We start from the raw sequence: 24447 nt of genomic DNA, 5'->3' as shown, positions 1-24447 counted from the left end.
AGGTCGCTAGCACACTCTTGAGCGTTGGCGATCTCTTTGGAGATAACCGGTTCAAACACCACTGGTGAATAGTTTCATTGCCAGTATTTGGTCGGCATGGGGAGAGAGTTATTGTCAAAATATGCTTGCTGAACAGACTTGGTACCATCGTTTTAGGTTAGATTGTCAAGGAGTGATGGCATGTGGTATGGTTGATAGTGGTCAATCGGACGAAGAAATTAAGCTGTGCGGACACATGGTGCTATTCGAGAGAAATAGGTGGTACATTCTCCTTTCTCTCTCATCGTCGTCAAAGACATGAAAACAGCACTACACTACAGTACAGACGCGCTTATCATAGTCACCTAGACGTGATAATTACAGTTAAAAACTCACCCAAGTGGCATCAAGTATAAAGTGTTTCACCAAGTGGCATGTCACACTATTGTGTAAAGCACAGCAGAACTCATGATTTGTTGACTGAAATTCGATAACAGAAACTCATTTATAAGACGCCGCGTTTTGTAGTGACATTTCTTTTATTGACTTTTGATAACTTTTTAAATTTTTGTATTCTTTTAAATGTTTCACTGAAATTTTATGCAAGGAAGACTAGATGTTAACGTCGTGTACATGACGAGATTACAAGATCTGGCCTCCAAGCTCGGGTGAGACAGGGGAGGAACTCAGCCTTGATCTTTACAAAGAACCATCCCTCCCACCGTCCTCAGTCGTTGTAGGGAAGCCACTGAGAACCTAAATCTCGACAGCTAGTAGGGGTCTAAACCCGGATCTTCTCGAATGCGCTTCCAGCGCCTTAATTATTGCACAATCTCGCTCGGTCGATAGCTGAGTGGTCAGCGTGACAGACTGTCAATCTAAAGGGCCCGGGGTCGATTCCCGGCTGGTTCGGAGATTTTCTCCACTCAGGGACTGTGTGTTAAGTTGTCCTAATCATCATCATTTCATCCCTATCGACGCGCAAGTCGCCAACGTGGCGTCACATCGAAAGACTTGCACCAGGCGAACGGTCTACCCGACGGGAGGCCCTCGTCACACGACATTTCATTTCATTTCATCTCGCCCGGTATGCAGTACTGCACCTAATAAGTATCTCCAGGGTGCTGTTTCAAAGTGAGGTACACCAGCCGGCCGGGGTGGCCGTGCGGTTCTGGCGCGGCAGTCCGGAGCCGCGGGACTGCTACGGTCATGGGCATGGGCATGGGTTTGTGTGATGTCCTTAGGTTAGTTAGGTTTAAGTAGTTCTAAGTTCTAGGGGACTTATGACCTAAGATGTTGAGTCCCATAGTGCTCAGAGCCATTTTTGAGGTATACCAAAGATAAACAAAATACAGAATAGTATGTTTTATATACTATTCTTTTAGTAGGCATTTGATTCATAGATATCATTTCTCAAGTCAACACTCCTTTTTCTTAACAGATCCTCATCGTACAGGGATGAACGAGGTATCGATACAAAGGTTTTTTAACCAGATTATGACATACATATCGATTTTGCGTTAAAACTTATAGTTGGGAAAATTTTAACATAAAAGAGACTTTCAACTATCATAAGCAGAAGGGCATCATGTATGCCTAATTTATTAATCACGAATAAGAGACTGCCTTTTCATATTATCTTATTTGCTTTAAAGTACTTATTAGCAATATACAGCATTGTCATAGATAGTAACTGTGACCACTGGTGTAGCCCATTATTTCTGCCCATCGTACAAGTTGACTTTTCTACACAAATGTACTTTCCCAAAAGTGTCGCCTAGAATTGCGATTTCCCTTTTGCTACTATGACCTAACGTGTTTACTATAACTGAAAATGCTTGTCGAGTTTAAGTTATAGGTTACGCGGCTCTACTGACAGTCCCTATTCTCTGCCCGTCATATAAGCCGGAACAAACATTCCAAAGGCAAAACACGTTTTTGGGCACATGGAAATGTGTGTATAGGGGTGTATCATAAATTCATGATTATTATTTCACGTCGTTCGATTCGTTTTGAAGGATGATTTCTCTTCATTTCCAAAACTACCCTTACCCCAGCGACTACACTTATTCCAAAAACTGTCATTATTTAAAACAAAAAAGGTGTGAAAGCTTCGCACGGGTCCCCTGGTTTTCTTTAAATTGTGTTAACAGTACTGAAGGTATTATACGGCTCTTCAACTTAGCTACTTTCCAATATTAAATTGTCTCTGGTTTTGTTTCTGTTTATTTGTTAAAACCAATCTGTAGAATAAGGCAGGCTTATTGTCCACTTTATCTTGAACGTAATTACAACAAACATTCATAAAACAATGAAACTGTAGAACAAGATTAAGAAACAAAGATCCGTGTGTTTTAGATTACAGTCTGTAGTCCTTCACCGGGTAACTAACAAGCACACAGATTCAATGGATGTGCATTACAGCATACATTGCTTAACGATTATGCTTATTACGAATAAAAACGCAGGTGTAATATTCTACAATACTTATTATTTATTTCGCAAAAGCTTTACTGGATGTAATTAGAAAGCTTCAAGACAGGAATTTTGAAAGATAAACAATATCTCTTTGACACATTTGCCCATTGGCAAAGACATCACTTCAGCTTTGGAAAAGAGTGGAGTATACAAAATCACTTGTCATTGTGGCAAATTCTATAGGCCTATAGGTCAGACTGGCAGGGCAATAAGCGTCGGCTTGAAGGAACACCATAGAAGTTGGGAACTTAGAAAAGGAGGCTCTTCTACTGCAAAACACCTGCTTAAAGAAGGCCATACGTATAAGGTGCAACATCACATCCAACCTTAACGAAGGAAGATGAACTACCTTGAAATAGAGGAAATTAATAAACATATCTCCAACTGCCCAAGCTTAGTACTGCATAATCTGACAGTTTCCTTACTCGCCACTTCTAACTGCTGATACTACTCATAATCCCATGCTGGTCATGTTGTATGTTACACCTCTTACTTACGTGTGCCATTTTTTCCTCTATTTCAATTACTGTAATTTCTGTTGCTCGTTAAAAAATTTTAACTTTGTATAATCAGAGCTACTTCACTTACCTGCTTACTAACCAGTGTATCTTATCTGTTTGTAACCTAAGACCTCGATCACCATTATTTTGTTCAGCCATTCCCTTGGAACATGTGACCAAAGTTATTGTTTATTTTATCCGAAGAAATTTTATCTTAGTGAAATAATCTTACATCGCATTTTCACTGGAATAATTCCTCTCGTTTTATTCCTAAATCTAATATTAACAGTTTCATCGCTGGGAACGGAGATACTCGGTAGCTGCACTAGTTTAAAATCTTCGATCCTACAAAAATTATACTACATCACACATTTTTCTTTGTACCTGATGATGGCGTAACAGCCGAAAACCGCCTCGTCTAATCCATACTAGCAATATAAATGCGAAATTAATCCTGCCTATTACACTTTCACGACCAAACTGCTGAACCGATTTTACAAAATTTGGTATGAAAATAGCCTGAACACCGGGGAAGAGCATAGGGTACTTTAGAAAGTATGTAGTATAACATACGTACTGATTGAAGTCTATAGTGCGAATTATAGAGCAATAATTACTCTTTGAGAAAGCTATTTATTCTTTGACTTCTGAAGTTTATCATATTTGTGGAAATGCTTTTATTGTCTGACCTATTCAGCAAAACACGTTTCATCGTAACGAATACAATGCTTATACAATCCTCTACGTGTTTAATCCATACTTCCGTACTAACATCAGTCACAAGCCCGTCACATTTTAGACGCTGAACGTCATGTGTGCCTTAGAACTTCTTTGTTGCATCTTAAATTGCGTTGACAGCTCTGGTCAAGCGGTTAGCGTTACAGACTCTCGAACATTGGTTCCCGTCTTCAATTTTCACTTGGATGTTTTTTTTTCTGCTCGTGTCTTGATGTATGGGTTGTTTCCATCATTATTTTATCATCATAGATGTGTAAGTCACCGGAGTGGAATCCCGAACATCAAAATCGGGGTTTCCTGGCCATAAAAGCCAAACGCACATTTGTATTATTTTTCTGGTACGAGAGCGCAGCCATGGGTAGCAGCTGTAAAATAATGCTCATACAATCCTCAACGTGCTTAATGCATGCCAATATAGTTTTCAATACTAATATTATAAATGCGGAAGTAACTCTGTCTGATACATTTTCACGACTAAACTGCTGAACTGACGTCTATGAAATTTGGCGGACATAGCTTGAACCCTGACAAAGAAGCCACAGGTTACTTTACGAAGTGTATAATACAAGACAGTTATTGGTTTGAAGAATGTTACGCAAATTAAGGAAAAATATTTATTCTATTAAGTGTTATTTACTCTTTCACTTTTTAACTTTATCACATTTATAAAAATGCTTTTATTTCTCGACTTATTCTACGTAATATGATTTAATGTAATTAATACAATGCTTATTCAGCTTTCAAAGTGTTTAATCCATAATTCCAACTAATACCAGTATTATCAATTACCTTTTTAGGACTTTGCCGCTGAACCGATTCTGATGGTATTTGGTATGGACTCAGCTTGAAGCCTGAGGGAGACGATAGGATACTTTAGGAAATTGTATCTTTTTGAGTATTACTAACATTTGTAAATATGGTGTAAGTGAGTGGCATGCAGACGGCGCTAGCGTGATGGTCGGTGACTCTTAGTGTCTATAGGTTACTATCCAACGTTACTGTGCTCGTGGTTTTTGGTATTGAGCTCCTACACCACCTGACATTGCTCGAGAGTTTTAGTGGAGATACAACAATAAAATGGGACTGTAAGCCTGAGAATCATATTTAAAACAGTTTCTACAGGGTGTTTCAAAAATGACCGGTATATTTGAAACGGCAATAAAAACTAAACGAGCAGCGATAGAAATACACCGTTTGTTGCAATATGCTTGGGACAACAGTACATTTTCAGGCGGACAAACTTTCGAAATTACAGTAGTTACAATTTTCAACAACAGATGGCGCTGCAAGTGATGTGAAAGATACAATACACAACGCAGTCTGTGGGTGCGCCATTCTGTACGTCGTCTGTCTGCTGTAAGCGCGTGCTGTTCACAACGTGCAAGTGTGCTGTGGACAACATGGTTTATTCCTTAGAACAGAGGATTTTTCTGGTGTTGGAATTCCACCGCCTAGAACACAGTGTTGTTGCAACAAGACGAAGTTTTCAACGGAGGTTTAATGTAACCAAAGGACCGAAAAGCGATACAATAAAGGATCTGTTTGAAAAATTTCAACGGACTGCGAACGTGACGGATGAACGTGCTGGAAAGGTAGGGCGACCCCGTACGGCAACCACAGAGGGCAACGTGCAGCTAGTGCAGCAGGTGATCCAACAGCGGCCTCGGGTTTCCGTTCGCCGTGTTGCAGCTGCGGTCCAAATGACGCCAACGTCCACATATCGTCTCATGCGCCAGAGTTTACACCTCTATCCATACAAAATTCAAACGCGGCAACCCCTCAGCCCCGCTGCCATTGCTGCACGAGAGACATTCGCTAACGATATAGTGCACAGGATTAATGATGGCGATATGCATGTGGGCAGCATTTGGTTTACTGACGAAGCTTATTTTTACCTGGACGGCTTCGTCAATAAACAGAACTGGCGCATATGGGGAACCGAAAAGCCCCATGTTGCAGTCCCATCGTCCCTGCATCCTCAAAAAGTACTGGTCTGGGCCGCCATTTCTTCCAAAGGAATCATTGGCCCATTTTTCAGATCCGAAGCGATTACTGCATCACGCTATCTGGACATTCTTCGTGAATTTGTGGCGGTACAAACTGCCTTAGACGACACTGCGAACACCTCGTGGTTTATGCAAGATGGTGCCCGGCCACATCGCACGGCCGACGTCTTTAATTTCCTGAATGAATATTTCGATGATCGTGTGATTGCTTTGGGCTATCCGAAACATACAGGAGGCGGCGTGGATTGGCCTCCCTATTCGCCAGACATGAACCCCTGTGACTTCTTTCTGTGGGGACACTTGAAAGACCACGTGTACCGCCAGAATCCAGAAACAATTGAACAGCTGAAGCAGTACATCTCATCTGCATGTGAAGCCATTCCGCCAGACACGTTGTCAAAGGTTTCGGGTAATTTCATTCAGAGACTACGCCATATTATTACTACGCATGGTGGATATGTGGAAAATATCGTACTATAGAGTTTCCCAGACCGCAGCGCATCTGTTGTTGAAAATTGTAACTACTGTAATTTCGAAAGTTTGTCTGCCTGAAAATGTACTGTTGTTGACCCAAGCATATTGCAACAAACGGTGTATTTCTATCGCTGCTCGTTTAGTTTTTATTGCCGTTTCAAATATACCGGTCATTTTTGAAACACCCTGTGTAACTCGTGCACACGTAAGTCTAACCAAGCGCATAGTTCGAAGAGAGCACAATTTGCGAAAATTACTCGAATCCAACAAACCTCAGGGCAATCTCATGTTCGCCGGAGCTTGGATGCAGAATGTCAGATGACTTTAAGAGCTTCTGAGAGAGTAGAACAGTCACAAGCCCGTCGCATTTTAGACGCTGGGCGTCTTCCAAGATGCTTGAAGACTCGCAACGACGGCACTGATTTAAAGGATATAGAACAAACCGAGAGTCGTACTTTCACGTGTGGAAGGGTTGGTTAGTTCATTTGGGGGGGGGGGGGGGGGGGAATAAACAACGAGATCATTGTTCCCATGGGATTAAGGGAGGATAGAGAAGGAAGTCGGCCGTGCCCTGTCAAAGGAAGCATTCCGGCATTTGTCTGAAGTAATTTAGGGAAATCACGGAAAATCTAAATCAGGAGGCTGGACGCGGGTTTGAACCGTCGTCCTCCCGAATGCGAGTCCTGTGTGCTAACGACTGCACCACCTCGCTCGGTACATGTGGAACGTGGGAGGCTTTTGGTGAGGCTGCATTTGATTATGATCTATTAACTGACTATGTTAGTCATAAATTAGTCACCATAAGGGGGTGGATCATAAATGTCGGCATCACAATGCATTAAAATGGAAGGGAGAAACGGTTGGTATGTGTTGCTTTGGTGACAAAACCTTACATCCACTACTGGGTAATCGAGGGAAACCCCTAAAAACTCTACTTCTTCACGAATGTAATGAATCGAGGCATTTTTAAATATAATTAGAAAATGTTTTCGGATTCGACATACAGCAAAATAATAGAAACACCTACATTATGTACCTATATAGTGGCACTGCATACATTTTTTACACATACGTCTCTACACCACTGTATAAATAGAAATGTTGTAAAAGTACTAGCTTTCTTATACACCATCACTCGTCACAGCAAAACTACTGGTATGCGAGCGAAGCAGTGAGGTAACAGCTACTAAATGATAAATACTGTAGAATATTACATCAGTGTCTCGCATGTTTTCATGCATCATGTACAAAATATTGTACCAAGAACTGAGGGAACAATCAGTGAGATTCGGCTATGTTTGGATTGCGGTGTCTCAGGCGGAGCATGAGGATGTTTAGAATTTCAAGTCGCGGTGTTGTCGAGGTGAAGCACGAACTAATTTGATAGGCTTAAGTGTATTGATGATCGTTTTGCTCGAGGAGTCGTCCCAGCATTCGCTTATGGTGATAATGAAAAATAATCGAGTTTGACGGATCACGTTTTTAAACTTGGTCCTTCCAAACGACATTTCGGTATCTTAACCACGGCAGATGGCCTGTAGACATATAGGACGAACCTAACTCCACCGACAAGATTTTGGAGATTCATCAGGGGTACTTTCCGAGTATTTTACTGTAAGGGACCCATGGTCCCCACTCTTAGAGAGGTTATAGTGTAATAATGTAATTATGTATATTTGTTACCACAATTATCTTTACTTCTGTAAACTACCTTCACAACAATGAAACTGGTTGTAATATGCATTCAGCAAAACTTCAGAAAACACCGAGCAATGCAACAACCCTCAGAAGAAACAAACCCGATACAGAACGAAACACTACTATACGCAAGGGAAGAAGAGTGAAGTGGTCATTGCTGTTGGCAGCAAGAAGAATCTTTCATGAAGTTCCAACATACCGATGGAGGATAGGACCAGAAACTTGGATCATTAAATCTTTATTTTCCTTCATTATCCATCGCAGTTGTAACAATAGTCATTTCTTTGTGGTGACTAGTTCTGGATCATCATGTCCATTTTCAAACCATGGCCTTAGATGCAAGTGGAGTCAAGGAGCTCCCTCCGGTGTACGTGTCAATAATCAGGTATTCATTATTCCTCACCAGTAATCATTACCTAGATATAAAATGACAACTTCGTACAAGCATACAATGTGATTTCTTGCGTTGCTGCGTTCGATTAAAAAGAAATCACATTGTATGCTCATACGAAGTTTATCATTTTGTATCTGTGTAATGACTGCTGGTGAGGGGAAATGAATGTTCGTTTACTCACATGTGTATTGGTGGGAACTGTATGATTACACTTACACATGAGACCGTGATTTGAAAATGGACGTGATGGTCCGAAACTAGTCACCGCAATGAAATGACTATAATCACAATTGTGACCGAATTGAAGGAAAATAAAGGCAGTATCTTGTTTGTAGCCAAACAAGACACATAGTGCATGTCGAGATTTGCGCTTCTGTGCAGATGTTTTCAGTGCAATATAGATACAAACAAAGCCGGCGGCGGGGGGGGGGGGGGGGGGCGGGGGGGGGGGTTATGTGGGTGTGGGGGGGGAGGCGCTAAATGGAAACGAAATGCTGTTACCCTGTAGCGAGCCACGGGAAACAAAGGATTCCTTAAATGAAAATACTTAGAAAATACCCTGAACAACCCCGGAAATTTTGTTTGCGATTTCCGTAAAGAAGCAGCGTATCTAATTTCACTTGGTTTGTGCAAGACATTTACTTTTTCAAAATAACCAGATCTCATCACACTTGAACCACCTAGAATGAAGACTACATATCCTCATTTTATACTGGTATTCCGGTGATGCAACACACTGTTTAGTCCTTATCCGACATGACGTATTTCCTTATTAGGGTATGAAATCACCAACTTCCGCGTAAGGCAGCAAACTATTTTCCTCCATGATGCATGTTTCCATCTGCAAATACAATGTTTTCCGTTGCAGTCTTTGTCTAGGTTAATATTATGCATAGTTTGATAATACCTTCATGGAAAGTATTCCGAACAGGCAGTCTTCAACAGTAAGTCACACAAGTGCTTTAAACTGACAATGAGCTCATTCTTAACACTGCTGCAAGCAGCTAAAATATGAGTAACAAGAATCCACTTGTTATAAAAGCTTTACCGAAGCATTTCAGTCATGGCCCAGAATATCACATAATTTCTCAAAGGTTTTTTCGTCGCTGTGCCGTATCTCCCCTACTATTTAATAATAAATTACTGAGACGTCAATTTTCAATATTTCGTTCACCGCTAATGACGAAAAATACACAAATCGTTTAAAGTTATTGTTTTCGTTAAAAAGCTTTATTTTGAGGACTTTTTATAATAAGAATGTAAAAGGTGCCATCTACTGGCAATCTGTTTAACTAACAGGCACCACAGCTGTAGCAGTTGATTCTTTGCACAAGCGTCGTCTATTATACGATTTTGCTGATACCAGTCGACGCGAAGAATTTTGTAGACGCCGTTTATTAAAAATCTAAATTTAATATTGTGCACAACATCGGGCGGAGTTGTTTACTTTCTTTAAGTAAGCATTGTATTCTGGGCGAATAAACTGAATTATATCAACGTTCATCATCAGAGATAAGTACCGTTTATAACTTGATTTATTTCACTTTTAATTCGTCATTACTTCACAGCATCTGCAACGTTATGTTGCACTTCTTCTATTCTCCTAATCTCAATACCTATAATCTGCATTACCAACAAAGGTAAAACAAACATTTATTGCCGGGAATATTGATATTTCGTAACAAATGAATAATTACAATAAGTTAAAAACTTTCAAATAGCTGGTAACTTTTTTCTTATATATTTCAGTTTTCCACGACGCCATTGAATTATTAGTTAAACTGGGTAACGGTGAATCAGAAAATCAAACAGATTGCTTCAGTGAAGCCATCAAAACATTGTTATTGCAATTACGGGTATTTTATTACCACCATATTCAGTGACATACAAGCCAATGAATAAATTGTTTCGCAATTCTATTCAACGTCGATCCTATATCGAAAAATTGATGATTGTACAACAATTAATGAATATGTCGTATCTAGTTTGTTAGCTACAGAGGCAAAGGCTTACCTCAGTTCTGATTCTGTCCAATTTGAAGAGATAAGCAATGTTCGATTGTACCCCGTAGAATTCTTGCACCCTTTAAATCCGTGTGGTTTACAACCTTATCAATTGCATTTAAAGAAAAATGGTTTTATTATGTTCATTAGAAATTTTAAAGCTAATCGGGAATTAATTAATGGTGCAAGATTATGGTAACTCGCTCAGGCGAGTACATCACCACAGTTAAATTCAGTTATTTCGATACAGCTGTGCCTCAAATCCCGGGTTAATGTCACGCCTTCTGATCCAACCATAACTTTCCAAATAAGAAAACAAATCCAAATAAAAGTAGTCATCGGTATGACAATAAAGTACAAGGTCAGACGCTGTAAAAGGCAGGATTGCATTTACGAGAACCTATTTCTTCGGACGGACAGTTATACGTGCCTTTTTCACGAGTTCGAACGTTTGCGGTAAAGACACATACAACCAAAAAGTAAACCATGATCACACTCTACCTGCTAACACTTATTTCAAAGAAGTTTTGCAAAATAAAGAATTTAAAAAAAAGGTTAATCTGACAGATAATATCTGCATTTTATATGTTTCACAGTTAACCATATTGTTTATAATGATATCGACTTTTTACGATAAGACTAATATTTAGTACGTACTATTCAAAATGTAATTCCTTTTACTAATAAAAACTGTCATTTACTTATTTCTCCATTACTATATTAGCTAACGAATTATTTGTACGGGTCAAAAAGACGGAAAGAACTTTATAACAAGTATGGCACCAAGTGGTAACCCTATAACTCTCTTAAAATGTTATTGGAGATAAAAGTTTTCCGCGATTTCAAACTCGTACAAAACATTGTTGGGTAAAACCACGGGCTTTCGATGAAATCCTCTATTGTCTTTGTCAAGAACAATGACTGTCGTGGCTGCCTTCCGGTTCTCCGGCGTACGTCATCATTACGTCATAGTGCCAAAGATTCTGCCTACATCTGCAGTGGTGGTGCCAGTGCTCTCACAGGAACATAAACAGTTCAATACATTACTCCGTGTCTACTCAGCGTCGATAGCTCGCTCCTACGAAATATTTTAAGATTATATCCGGTGCCAGTTTCGAAGTTGCTCTCACGCATTCTGATTCCTACTGCTTCTTTAATAACATTATCCTAGTACGTAGAAGCGTGGGATACTGAAAATCAAGAACTTGAGAAATCAGCAGTTACTGAATAGTGACACAAGTAAAGACACTATAATATCTGATGAGACTAAAAATTTGTCACAAATTAATTTTAATTTCAAGTCTTTTTTTTCGCGATTTCCATATCTTTGTCTGACGACCGACTTAGATTTCGATACGCGCGCGCTTCGTTCAGACATCGCTGTAGTCATTTTCGTTGTATTCGCTGACTATTAGAAGTTATAAATGACAGAACGACCATTTTACAAACCCCACTTCTGCGATAGACCACTTCTGCGATGGAGCTTGGATTGGCTTCACTTCAGTTTTCGTGCTTATTGAGTCGATTAATTAGAATAAATCTTGGGAATTATTTCATGGTCGAGATTATATGGGATGCTTTCTAAGGTAACGTAACTGTGTAATGAATAAAAGAATTGACAGTGTGAAATTATTTATAACTGTGCATTATTTACGGATCCTTATCACCGAAGTACTTCAGATATACTAATAATTATCTAACCGTGATTAATTCAAAATATAAGTCGAAATTTTGTGATCTCTGGACAGCTAGAATTTCAAGATCGGTACTCGGAATAGTTTCTGTTTCGCTCAGATAGAGCGTCTGCCATGTAAGCAGGGCACACATTTTCATCTGTCCCCGTTGACGTATGTCAACGCCTGTAAGCAGCTAAGGGTGTTCATTTAATTGTAATCAAGATTATAAAGTCTGCAATAATTAGAAAGTTTATTCAATGCCGCGAGAGTGTCGTACTGAATACTATAATCCGTTCATCATAAGAATAAACCTGATGTAAACATTGCACTATGTGTTCTTCCGCTTTTGCTTAAACCTCATTGGATTCCCGTTTCACGCGGGACTGCAGCCAAGATGTCTTGAGTACTGTCAAGTACGATAATAACAGTACGTTTTGTGCTGCGCGTTACGCGCACATCGATTTAGCGATAATACGGGACAACAGCTTTACCAGCGCATTTAACTTAGACAGCACTGGCCGGTCAGCTGGTACAGCTAGCCTGCAGTGACGCGACCAGCTGCAGTTCATACGAAATAAGAGACGAGCAGGGCAGCAATGCAGCTTTGTATGTCATGTAATTTTTAAGCAGAGTGAAATAATACACTGAAAATCTCCCACAACACGCTCCTTGGACGACTAGACGAAAACCGCAGCACGTTATCGTTTTTAACTAACGTACTATTGTAATTGAAAACAAGAATGACGAAAATTCTTAACTTAACCAGAGGGTAATATTTCGGCATAAACCGTGTGTAACGTAAGAGAGCATTGAAGGATTTCACAGTATAGTTAAATATTGAAGCAACTGAAGGTATTACTTACAGTCAGTTGTCTGGTAATCTCTTAGCTCCTTCCTTATCCGAATCCGAGAAATACATTTGAGTTCACCTGCTACTTTGATAAAGAACCTATCAACAGAATCCACGAAGCCAACCAGACGTAGTATTTTCTCTTCTTTTATGACAAGCCGTTCTATATCACGCCAGCGTTCGGCAATGACGTGTGAAAAAGCTGCGTGTGTTAGTGCCAGTACGTCTGAGAGCTTATCAGTCTTGTTACTTCTCGGGCCAAATCCCGCCGCTTGGCTCCAGATCAGTTCTGTTGGGTTCATATTATGATGGTGCAGTCATTTTTGTCTTAAAAATTAAAATTGTTATGTTTTCTTAATTTAAACAACTTTTATGAACAGTCTTTCGTAAAACATCGATAATTAATAATTTGCATATGCAATGGAAACAAGAATTTCGCGTCCAGTATGTAATTAGAAACCATAATACGTGCATTATTCACAAAAATGATTATGAGTTTTATTATAATGAGATGTAGGTATTTCAAATTGAACGAGGAAAAAAAGCATACTGTGAAGATTTGAACCAACGCTGTAATAACAACAATTCGTTCATATTCTATTATGCTACCGACTGCATTACAAATCTGTTGTGAGATTAAGAATGAACAGCAGTATATACAACGGTAGGAAGTCTTCAGAGCCGATTATCTCCGGAAATTACGAAAAACATTAAGATCAGCCTATTTCTCTGCACTTTTTAACCGTGTTCCACTCGTGTATTTCACTGCGGAACAGAAAGCAGCCTCAGCCATTTTTATAATGCGCATTAACAGCGCGACAGAGCACAACGCTGCAGAGGCCTTGACTGTACATGGTTTTTGAACTAAAAACTACGTAGCTAAAGCGTGATTAAGAAAAACATTGATGGCTGTTAATACAGTTGAATACCTTAAAGTTTCATTTAACGTAACTCAGTATTAAGATATCTAATACAAAAGTAAGGCCTACTTCCAAGAGCGTAACAATACCAGTGTACGTGTGCTACGGCTTCTGACCAATCATCACGTTTGTGTTTCTTTACATCAGGTTTATTCTTATGATGAACGGATTATAGGACCAGTACTCGGTATCAATTACCGCTACTCCCGTAGTAGTCGTTATTCTATAAGTGTCTAACAAGCGTTATTATACAATACTTTTATATACTAGGTTCTGGTATTAAATAAGCAGTTGGAATTAGAATGTAGGAGAGCAACTTCAACTGGGCAACAGGTGTAATCTTCAGTAGAGTTTGGAAACGAGCTCTCGGCACTGAGAAGACAGAGAAATGCACTGAATCCTTTATGTTACTACGAGAGCGCTAGCACCACCAGTGTAGATGTGAACATTATCGCTGGTAAAATAACGTGTGATACAGGTGTAGTGATATGGGTTATAAATGATTACCGCAACAGCGTACACGACAGTCAGTTGTTCCCGGATGGGGGATTTCGTCGAAATATCGGTATTCTACACGGATCTGATGCGAAAAATAAAACGATAATGTTAGTAGAGTGCACCATGTGACACAGGACTTAATAGTAACGTTATTTTGAGGTGGCGATTATTTACCACTTATAAAAATTGTTGAAAAATCATGGTTGCACACGGCTGTACTAGTCAGTTTGTTACATTACCAGTTTCAATCATAAACAGACCACATTCAGGTGCTGTGTGACATTATAATCAGATGTTACAAGCCAACATCTCCATTTAACTGTAAATCAGGATCACAAACAACGCACAGCGAATCTGTGGCGAAGCACATGGTAACAACTTAGCATCAAATTTGAAAACTGTCGTGATTATCGCCTTGAGCTGCTGATAAAATCATTATTTTTTATCCCGTTGACTGATCATCATTACTCACCAACATCACTTAATGCATATTAGGCGAATATAAAATCATTGACGTCAGATACTAAAACTATGAACGTCTCACTGTAGTCACATCGTAATGTAAAAAGATTGATATATATAAATTCTGCTAGAAAATGCCCTCTTTAGTGATACATCAGCAATCGGCATTAAAGCTGTGAGCGGATGCATACTGTGATTGTTGAACATTGTACCTCAAAAGAACAGCTTGTTACGTAGTGTCTCAAGTGATACTTTCACAATCAATGACAGTTGGCAAAGAAATGTGTCAATACTAAGTAAATCTATTATACATTTATGTAATAAAGCGAACTAATAATTCATGAGTTATATTTTGATGGGCCTTCTCCCAGAGCAATCAAAGAAACCACAGTTATGGCCAGATTGGCCAGACGAAATTAGTTCCCTCTGGTCGCAACACGCACCACCAGTTTGTATATTGACGTTGTAACTTATATTGTGATACGACAACAGTGACAAGTTCACACTTTTTGTTATCTGGCGTCACTGATTTTATATTCGCTTAATACGATGCTGTAAATGATTTTAAGAACCTGGTGATAGTCAGTGGACTGAAGCTGGTTGTTTAAATAAGGATTTAGCCGGCCGGAGCGGCCGAGCGGCTCTAGGCGCTACAGTATGGAGCCGCGCGACCGCTACGGTCGCAGGTTCGAATCCTGCCTCGGGCATGGATGTGTGTGATGTCCTGAAGGTAGTTAGGTTTAAGTAGTTCTAAGTTCTAGGGGGCTGATGACCTCAGAAATTAAGTCCCATAGTGCTCAGAGCTATTTGAATCATTTTTTTAAATAAGGATTTCATCAGCAGCTCAAATCGATAATCATGACAAGCTTGGGGCAACACCTTCTGAAAATATCACTTAGTATCAACTTTGTTTCTGATGAATTCTTCTCGGGTTATCAGCCGAGTGGTGGCGTCGTCTTGCCGCAATGTTTCAATGAGTTTCGTACCCATCATCTTCTGCGAGAAGAATTCATCAGTAGAATACGCCGAGAAAGACTGAAATCGCTTATAACTTTGTTTCTGATATTCTGATGATGGGCTATGCTCGAAACGCGCCAATAAAGCTTTTATAACAACTGGATCGTTGTTATTTTAGCGAACTGAAGCAATGTTAAGAGGTTCTCAGTGGACCGTATAAGAGTCACAGGTTTTCGTGCCGCAAGTTAAACTAAAACACGGGTATTTCATATGGCGAAACGATATGTGGGAGGTTGTGCGCGACTTTGTGAGTGACGCTAGCAAATGCGCAACGGCTGAGCCGCCAATTTTGTATCTACGCCTGCATTAATTTACAATGTCCTACATTTAGAGCTGGCTGCCGTTTGGTAATGCAGAGGGCCGCAGTGCGCCCGCCGCCACAAACCTTCGCCATCGTGGTCGTCCTGCGTCGCGAAGAGAGCTCGTGAGCCGACGGCGTCCCAGCGCGGCGCTGTCGGCTCGGCCGCTTGCCCGCTGCCCTTGCTGAGGTTCCTGCGCACCGCACGTTCGAGGCCCAGCGCAGTCGGCGCTGCTGCATCGTCGCAGTCCGTCGCCCTCGCTGCGTCTACCAACAGCAGCAGCAGCAGCAGCAGCACGCATGCCGAGGCGGACCATCTCCGCTTCATGGCGACCGAAGACTGGTCTGCTGGCTTGCTGGCGCGAGCCGCCGCGGACAGCCTGGATAGGGGCGGCCGCAACCTTGTCTGACGCACCGTCGCAACCTGTTGGCCGCCGTAGGCGCCGCTCACGTGTTTCTCGACCCGGGGAGCGGGGTATCAGCCTGTAAAAGCAGACAACACTGTCACGTGACACGTCTCTTGCGCCACGACGCGCATCTGGAACGATTACTGTCGAGGGTAAAGCATGTTTCGCTACTCGGCTTCATTCCTGCTGCTGGTTCTCAAAACAAACATGGGCTACGCAGTTTCACGTAGGATAGAGGAATCACTGAAAAACTAGCAACCAGATAGATTTTTACATAAGTCTACACGCACTTATTGTCGCTGTGTGTTCCTCTTGAATAGGAACCGGTCAGTGCAACTTCTTTCACCATGTATTGTAGAATATGATACAATGTTTTATTTACAAAACAATCCAACAGTATACAAATTGTAATTTATGTTGACCGTTATTTTGGCAATATAACTAAAATAGTCTTACATACGTGATTATAGTTCTTTACAGACTATTGGAAAATCTGGTAGAAGCCGACCTCGGTGAGGATTAGTTTGGATTCCGTAGACATGTTGGAACACTTGAGACAATACTGACCCTACGACTTATCTTAGAGAACAGATTAAGGAAAGGCAAACCTACGTTTCTAGCATTTGTAGACATAGAGAAAGCTTTTGACAATGTTGACTGGAATACTCTCTTTGAAATTGTGACGGTGGCAGGGGCAAAATACAAGGAGCGGAGGCTATTTACAATTTGTACAGAAACCAGATGGCAGTTATAAGAGTCGAGGGACATGAAAGGGAAGCAGTGGTTGGGAAGGGAGTGAGACAGGGTTGTAGCCTCTCCTCGATGTTATTCAGTCTGTATATTGAGCAAGCAATAAAGGAAACAAAAGAAAAATATGGAGTAGGAATTAAAATCCATGGGGAAGAAATAAAAACTTTGAGGTTTGCCGATAACATTGTAATTCTGTCAGAGACAGAAAAGGATTTGGAAGAGCAGTTGAATGGAATGGACAGTTTCTTGAAAGGAGGATATAAGATGAACATCAACAAAAGCAAAACGAGGATAATGGAAGTCGAGTTAACTCGGGTGATGCTGAGGGAATTAGATTAGCGAATGAGACACTTAAAGTAGTAAAGGAGTTTTGCTATTTGGGGAGAAAAATAACTGATGATGGTCCAAGTAGAGAGGATATAAAATGTAGACTGGCAATGGCAAGGAAAGCGTTTCTGAAGAAGAGAAATTTGTTAACATCGAGTATAGATCTAAGTGCCAGGAAGTCCTTTCTGAAAGTATTTGTATGAAGTGTAGCCATGTATGGAAGTGAAACATGGACGATAAATCGGAGAAGGAGGGAATATAAGCTTTCGAAATGTGGTGATACAGAAGAATGCTGAAGATCAGATGGGTAGATCACATAACTAATGATGAAGTATTGAATAGAATTGGGGAGAAGAGGAGTTTGTGGCACAACTTGACTAGAAGAAGGGATCGGTTGGTAGGACATGTCCTGAGGCATCAAGGGATCACCAATTTAGTATTGGAGGGCAGCGTGGAGGGTGAAAATCGTAGAGGGAGACCAAGAGATGAATACACCAAGCAGATTAAGAAGGATGTAGGCTGCAGTACGTACTGGGAGATGAAGCAGCTTGCACAGGATAGAGTAGCATGGAGAGCTGCATCAAACCAGTCTCAGGACTGAAGACCACAACAACAACAACGTGTTTATAAACAGAAAACATGAATTTATCATGAAATTCGTTGTCTTTCAGACGACATAATTATTTTTATACTTTGGATGTACACTCTAAGAAAAATGACTGACGCACCACGAAGGAATTATCCGGATTGGACGGAAATCTTTATACATTGAAGAGTCAAAGCAATTGGTGCACCTGCCTAATATAGCGTAGGGTCCCCGCGAGCACGCAGAAGTGCCGCAACACGACGTGGCATGAACTCGACTAATATCTGAGGTAGTGCTGGAGGCAACTAACACCATGCATACTGCACGGCTGTCCATAAATCCGTAAGAGTACGAGGGGTTGGAGATCTCTTCTGAACAGCACGTTGAATGGCATTCCAGATACGCTCAATAATGTTCATGTCTGAGGAGTTCGGTGGCCAGCGCAAGTGTATAAACACAGAAGAGTGTTCCTGGAGCCATTCTGTAGCAATTCTGGACGTGTTGGGTGTCGTTTTTTCCTGCTGTAATTTCCCAAGCCCGTCGGAAGGCACAATGGACATAAATCGATGCAGGTGATCAGACAGGATGCTTACGTACGTGTCATCAGTCAGAGTCATATCTAGATGTATCAGGGATCCCATATCACTCCACATGCACAAGCCCCATACCATTACACAGCCTGCACCAGTTTGAACAGTCTCCTGCTGACATGCAGGGCCCATGGAATCGTGAGGTTGTCTCCATACCCGTACACGTCCATCCGCTCGATACAGTTTGAAACGAGATTCGTCCAACCAGGCAACACGTTTTCCAGTCATCAGCAGTCCAGTGTCGGTGATGATGTGCCCAAGCGAGGCGTAAAGCTTTGTGTCGTGCAGTCGTCAAGGGTACATGAGAGGCCCTTCGGCTCCGAAAGCCAATATCGATGATGTTTCGTTGAATGGTTCGTTCTTTTTGATGGCCTGACATTGAAATCTGCAGCAATTTGAGGAAAGGTTGCACTTATGTCATGTTGAATGATTCTCTTCAGTCGTCGCTAGTCCCGTTCTTGCAGGATCTTTTTTCCGGCTTGATGTTTGAGATTTGATGTTTTACCAGATTACTGATATTCACGATACACTCGCGAAATGGTCGTACGGGAAAATCCCGACCTCATCACTACCTCGGAGATTCTATGTTCAATCCCTCGTGCGCCGACTATAACACCACGTTCAAACTCACTTAAATCTTGATAATGAACCATTGTAACAGCAGTAACAGACCTAACAACTGCACCAGACACTTTCTGTCTCATATAGGCATTGCCGACCGCAGAGCCGTACGCTGCCTTTTTACATATCTTTGTATTTGAAAACGCATGCCTATACCAGTTTCTTTGGCGCTTCAGTGTATATGACGTACATATACAAACAATTTCAGAAAAATTGGTTGGTTTATTCAAGAGAAAGCTCCATAAAATGAGCAAGTTAATAATGATTTGGTCCACCTCTGGTCCTTATGCAAATAATTATTCTACTTGGCATTGACTGATACAGTTGTTGGATGCCCTCCTGAGGGATATTGTGGCATATTCTGTCCAACTGGCACGTTATATCATCAAAATCCCGAGTTGGTTGGAGGGCCCTGCCCATAATGCTCTAAACGTTCTCAATTTGGGAGAGGTCCAGCGACCTTCCAGGTCAAATTAAGGTTTGGCAAGCACAAAGACAAACACTAACAACTCTCGCAGTGTGATGGGGAGCATTATCTTGGTGAACTGTAAGCCCAGGATGGCTCGCCATGAAGAACAACAAAACGGGCGGTAGAATATCGTCGACGTACTGCTGTGCTGTAAGGGTGCAGCGGGTGACAAAGAAAGGGGTGCTGCTGTGAAAAGAAATGGCACCGCAGACCAGCACTCCTGGTTGTCGAGCCGTTTTGGGGACGACATTTGGTTGATATTCCACTGCTGTCTGGAGCGTCTCCAGACACGTCTTTGCTGGTCATCGGTGCTCGGTTTGAAGCAGGGTTCATCACTGAAAATTGAAAATAATTCTACTCAAGTCAGTCAGACGGGAGGCCGAAGACGTGTCTGGAGACGCCCTAGACAGCGGCGAGTTACCAGGCCGACTGTCACCTGTCATACAGTTCAACTACCAGGAACGATGGTCTCGGGTGACATTTCATTTCACGGCATCACCCCTTCAGTTGTCAGCCGTGGCACCCTTACAACACAGTGGTACGTCGACTCTCATTTCAGCAGGATAATGACACAGCGAGAGTTTCTGCTTCTTGTCTTCGTGCTTGTCAAACCCTGCTTTGGCCAGCAAGGTCGCCAGATCTACATCTACATCTATACTCCGCGAGCCACCTTACGGTGTGTGGCGGAGGGTACTTATTGTACCACTATCTGATCCCCCCTTCCCTGTTCCATTCACGAATTGTGCGTGGGAAGAACGACTGCTTGTAAGTCTCCGTATTTGCTCTAATTTCTCGGATCTTTTCGTTGTGATCATTATGCGAGACATATGTGGGCGGTAGTAATATGTTGCCCATCTCTTCCCGGAATGTGCTCTCTCGTAATTTCGATAATAAACCTCTCCGTATTGCGTAACGCCTTTCTTGAAGTGTCCGCCACTGGAGCTTGTTCAGCATCTCCGTAACGCTCTCGCGCTGACTAAATGTCCCCATGACGAATCGCGCTGCTTTTCGCTGGATCATGTCTATCTCTTCTATTAATCCAACCTGGTAAGGGTCCCATACTGATGAGCAATACTCAAGAATCGGACGAACAAGCGTTTTGTAAGCTACTTCTTTCGTCGATGAGTCACATTTTCTTAGAATTCTTCCTATGAATCTCAACCTGGCGCCTGCTTTTCCCACTATTTGTTTTATGTGATCATTCCACTTCAGATTGCTCCGGATAGTAACTCCTAAGTATTTTACGGTCGTTACCGCTTCCAATGATTTACCACCTATGGCATAATCGTACTGGAATGGATTTCTGCCCCTATGTATGCGCATTATATTACATTTATCTACGTTTAGGGAAAGCTGCCAGCTGTCGCACTATGCATTAATCCTCTGCAGGTCCTCCTGGAGTACGTACGAGTCTTCTGATGTTGCTACTTTCTTGTAGACAACCGTGTCATCTGCAAATAGCCTCACGGAGCTACCGATGTTGTCAACTAAGTCATTTATGTATATTGTAAACAATAAAGGTCCTATCACGCTTCCCTGCGGTACTCCCGAAATTACCTCTACATCTGCAGATTTTGAACCGTTAAGAATGACATGTTGTGTTCTTTCTTCTAGGAAATCCTGAATCCAATCACAAACCTGGTCCGATATTCCGTAAGCTCGTATTTTTTTCACTAAACGTAAGTGCGGAACCGTATCAAATGCCTTCCTGAAGTCCAGGAATACGGCATCAATCTGCTCGCCAGTGTCTACGGCACTGTGAATTTCTTGGGCAAATAGGGCGAGCTGAGTTTCACATGATCTCTGTTTGCGGAATCCATGTTGGTTATGATGAAGGAGATTTGTATTATCTAAGAACGTCATAATACGAGAACACAAAACATGTTCCATTATTCTACAACAGATTGACGTAAGCGAAATAGGCCTATAATTATTCGCATCTGATTTATGACCCTTCTTGAAAATGGGAACGACCTGCGCTTTCTTCCAGTCGCTAGGTACTTTACGTTCTTCCAGCGATCTACGATAAATTGCTGATAGAAAGGGGGCAAGTTCTTTAGCATAATCACTGTAGAATGTTAAGGGTATCTCGTCTGGTCCGGATGCTTTTCCGCTACTAAGTGATAGCAGTTGTTTTTCAATTCCGATATCGTTTATTTCAATATTTTCCATTTTGGCGTCCGTGCGACGGCTGAAGTCAGGGACCGTGTTACGATTTTCCGCAGTGAAACAGTTTCGGAACACTGAATTCAGTATTTCTGCCTTTCTTCGGTCGTCCTCTGTTTCGGTGCCATCGTGGTCAACGAGTGACTGAATAGGGGATTTAGATCCGCTTACCGATTTTACATATGACCAAAACTTTTTAGGGTTCTTGTTTAGATTGTTTGCCAATGTTTTATGTTCGAATTCGTTGAATGCTTCTCTCATTGCTCTCTCTACGCTCTTTTTCGCTTCGTTCAGCTTTTCCTTATCAGCTATGATTCGACTACTCTTAAACCTATGATGAAGCTTTCTTTGTTTCCGTAGTACCTTTCGTACATGATTGTTATACCACGGTGGATCTTTCCCCTCGCTTTGGACCTTAGTCGGTACGAACTTATCTAAGGCGTACTGGACGATGTTTCTGAATTTTTTCCATTTTTGTTCCACATCCTCTTCCTCAGAAATGGACGTTTGATGGTGGTCACTCAGATATTCTGCGATTTGTGCCCTATCACTCTCGTTAAGCAAATATATTTTCCTTCCTTTCTTGGCATTTCTTATTACACTTGTAGTCATTGATGCAACCACTGACTTATGATCACTGATACCCTCTTCTACATTCACGGAGTCGAAAAGTTCCGGTCTATTTGTTGCTATGAGGTCTAAAACGTTAGCTTCACGAGTTGGTTCTCTAACTATCTGCTCGAAGTAATTCTCGGACAAGGCAGTCAGGATAATGTCACAAGAGTCTCTGTCCCTGGCTCCAGTTCTGATTGTGTGACTATCCCATTCTATACCTGGTAGATTGAAGTCTCCCCCTATTACAATAGTATGATCACGAAACTTCTTCACGACGTTCTGCAGGTTCTCTCTGAGGCGCTCAACTACTACGGTTGCTGATGCAGGTGGTCTATAGAAGCATCCGACTATCATATCTGACCCACCTTTGATACTTAACCCATATTATTTCACATTCGCATTCGCTAATAACTTCACTGGATATTATTGAATTCTTTACTGCTATAAATACTCCTCCACCATTGGCGTTTATCCTATCCTTGCGGTATATATTCCATTCTGTGTCTAGGATTTCGTTACTGTTCACTTCCGGTTTTAACCAACTTTCCGTTCCTAATACTATATGCGCACTATTTCCTTCAATAAGAGATACTAATTCAGGAACCTTGCCCTGGATACTCCTGCAGTTTACCAATATTACGTTGACTTTTCCTGTTTTTGGTCTCTGAGGACGGACGTTCTTTATCAACGATGATAATGTCCTCTCTGGTAAGCCGTCAGGTATTTTATCGTTTCGCCCAAGGGGGGGTCCCTCTAACCTAAAAAACCCCCGTGTGCACGCCACACGTACTCTGCTACCCTAGTAGCTGCTTCCGGTGTGTAGTGCACGCCTGACCTGTCTAGGGGGGCCCTACAGTTCTCCACCCAATAACGGAGGTCGATGAATTTGCAACCATTATAGTCGCAGAGTCGTCTGAGCCTCTGGTTTAGACCCTCCACACGGCTCCAAACCAGAGGACCGCGATCGACTCTGGGCACTATGCTGCAGATATTAAGCTCAGCTTGCACTCCGCGTGCGATGCTGGTTGTCTTCACCAAATCAGCCAGCCGCCGGAAGGAACCAAGGATGGCCTCAGAACCCAAGCGGCAGGCGTCATTCGTTCCGACATGTGCTACTATCTGCAGCCGGTCACACCCAGTGCGTTCAATAGCTGCCGGAAGGGCCTCCTCCACATTACGGACGAGACCCCCCGGCAAGCACACCGAGTGCACACTGGCATTCTTCCCCGACCTACCCGCTATTTTCCTAAGGGGCTCCATAACCCGCCTAACGTTGGAGCTCCCTATAACTAATAGGCCCGCCCTCTGTGACTGTCGGGACCTTGCCGGAGAATCGGCCACTGGCCCAACAGGCGAGGCATCCTGTGGTGGCTCGGAAACGATGTCATCACCACTAGGAAGCACCCCGTACCTGTTGGAAAGGGGTAAGGCAGCTGCCACGCGGCCAGATCCCACCTTCGCCTTTCGGCCAGGCACGCGCGAGCCCACCACTGTCCGCCATTCACCCTGGAGTGATGGCTGACCGGTAAGATGCTCACTGCCGGAAGACGCAGCGACATCAGGGGTTCCATGCGATTCCAAGACCACCGAAGTAGGCATAGGTCTCACCACAGTTGCCCCAACGCCACTACGAGCCGACGCCTGCGCCTCGAGCTCGATGAGCCTAACAGACAAAGCCTCCACCTGCCCCCGAAGAGTGGCCAATTCTCCTTGCGTCCGCTCACAACAACCACAGTCCCTACACATGACTATGTTTACCCTACAAGCGAACGGTGTACTCGCCTTATTAGCAGCAGGAAATCGAAGTGCTCTCTCACTGACGGTCTAACCGACACTGAGCTGTTCTAACCAAACAAACAAAAGCCTGTACGATACGAGGGTCGATAGCAACGGCGATACTGTACACTACACTGTTATTAAAATAA

General features: G+C 42.2%; 1 protein-coding gene across 1 annotated transcript in view; it reads right to left on the bottom strand.

Moving 5' to 3' along the window:
* The window catches only part of LOC124804826 (nose resistant to fluoxetine protein 6-like), a 364094-nt gene that overhangs the window by 300808 nt on the left and 38839 nt on the right, over positions 1–24447 (bottom strand). Inside the window, exon 2 of the mRNA XM_047265170.1 lies at positions 16079–16474. Coding sequence (XP_047121126.1) covers positions 16079–16319 — 241 coding nt within the window. The 5' untranslated portion in view covers positions 16320–16474. The remainder of the gene's footprint in view (positions 1–16078; positions 16475–24447) is intronic.

Source organism: Schistocerca piceifrons, chromosome 7 (genome assembly GCF_021461385.2).
Source record: "Schistocerca piceifrons isolate TAMUIC-IGC-003096 chromosome 7, iqSchPice1.1, whole genome shotgun sequence".
Taxonomy (NCBI): Eukaryota; Metazoa; Arthropoda; class Insecta; order Orthoptera; family Acrididae; genus Schistocerca; species Schistocerca piceifrons.
This window is presented reverse-complemented; position numbering and strand designations above follow the sequence as displayed.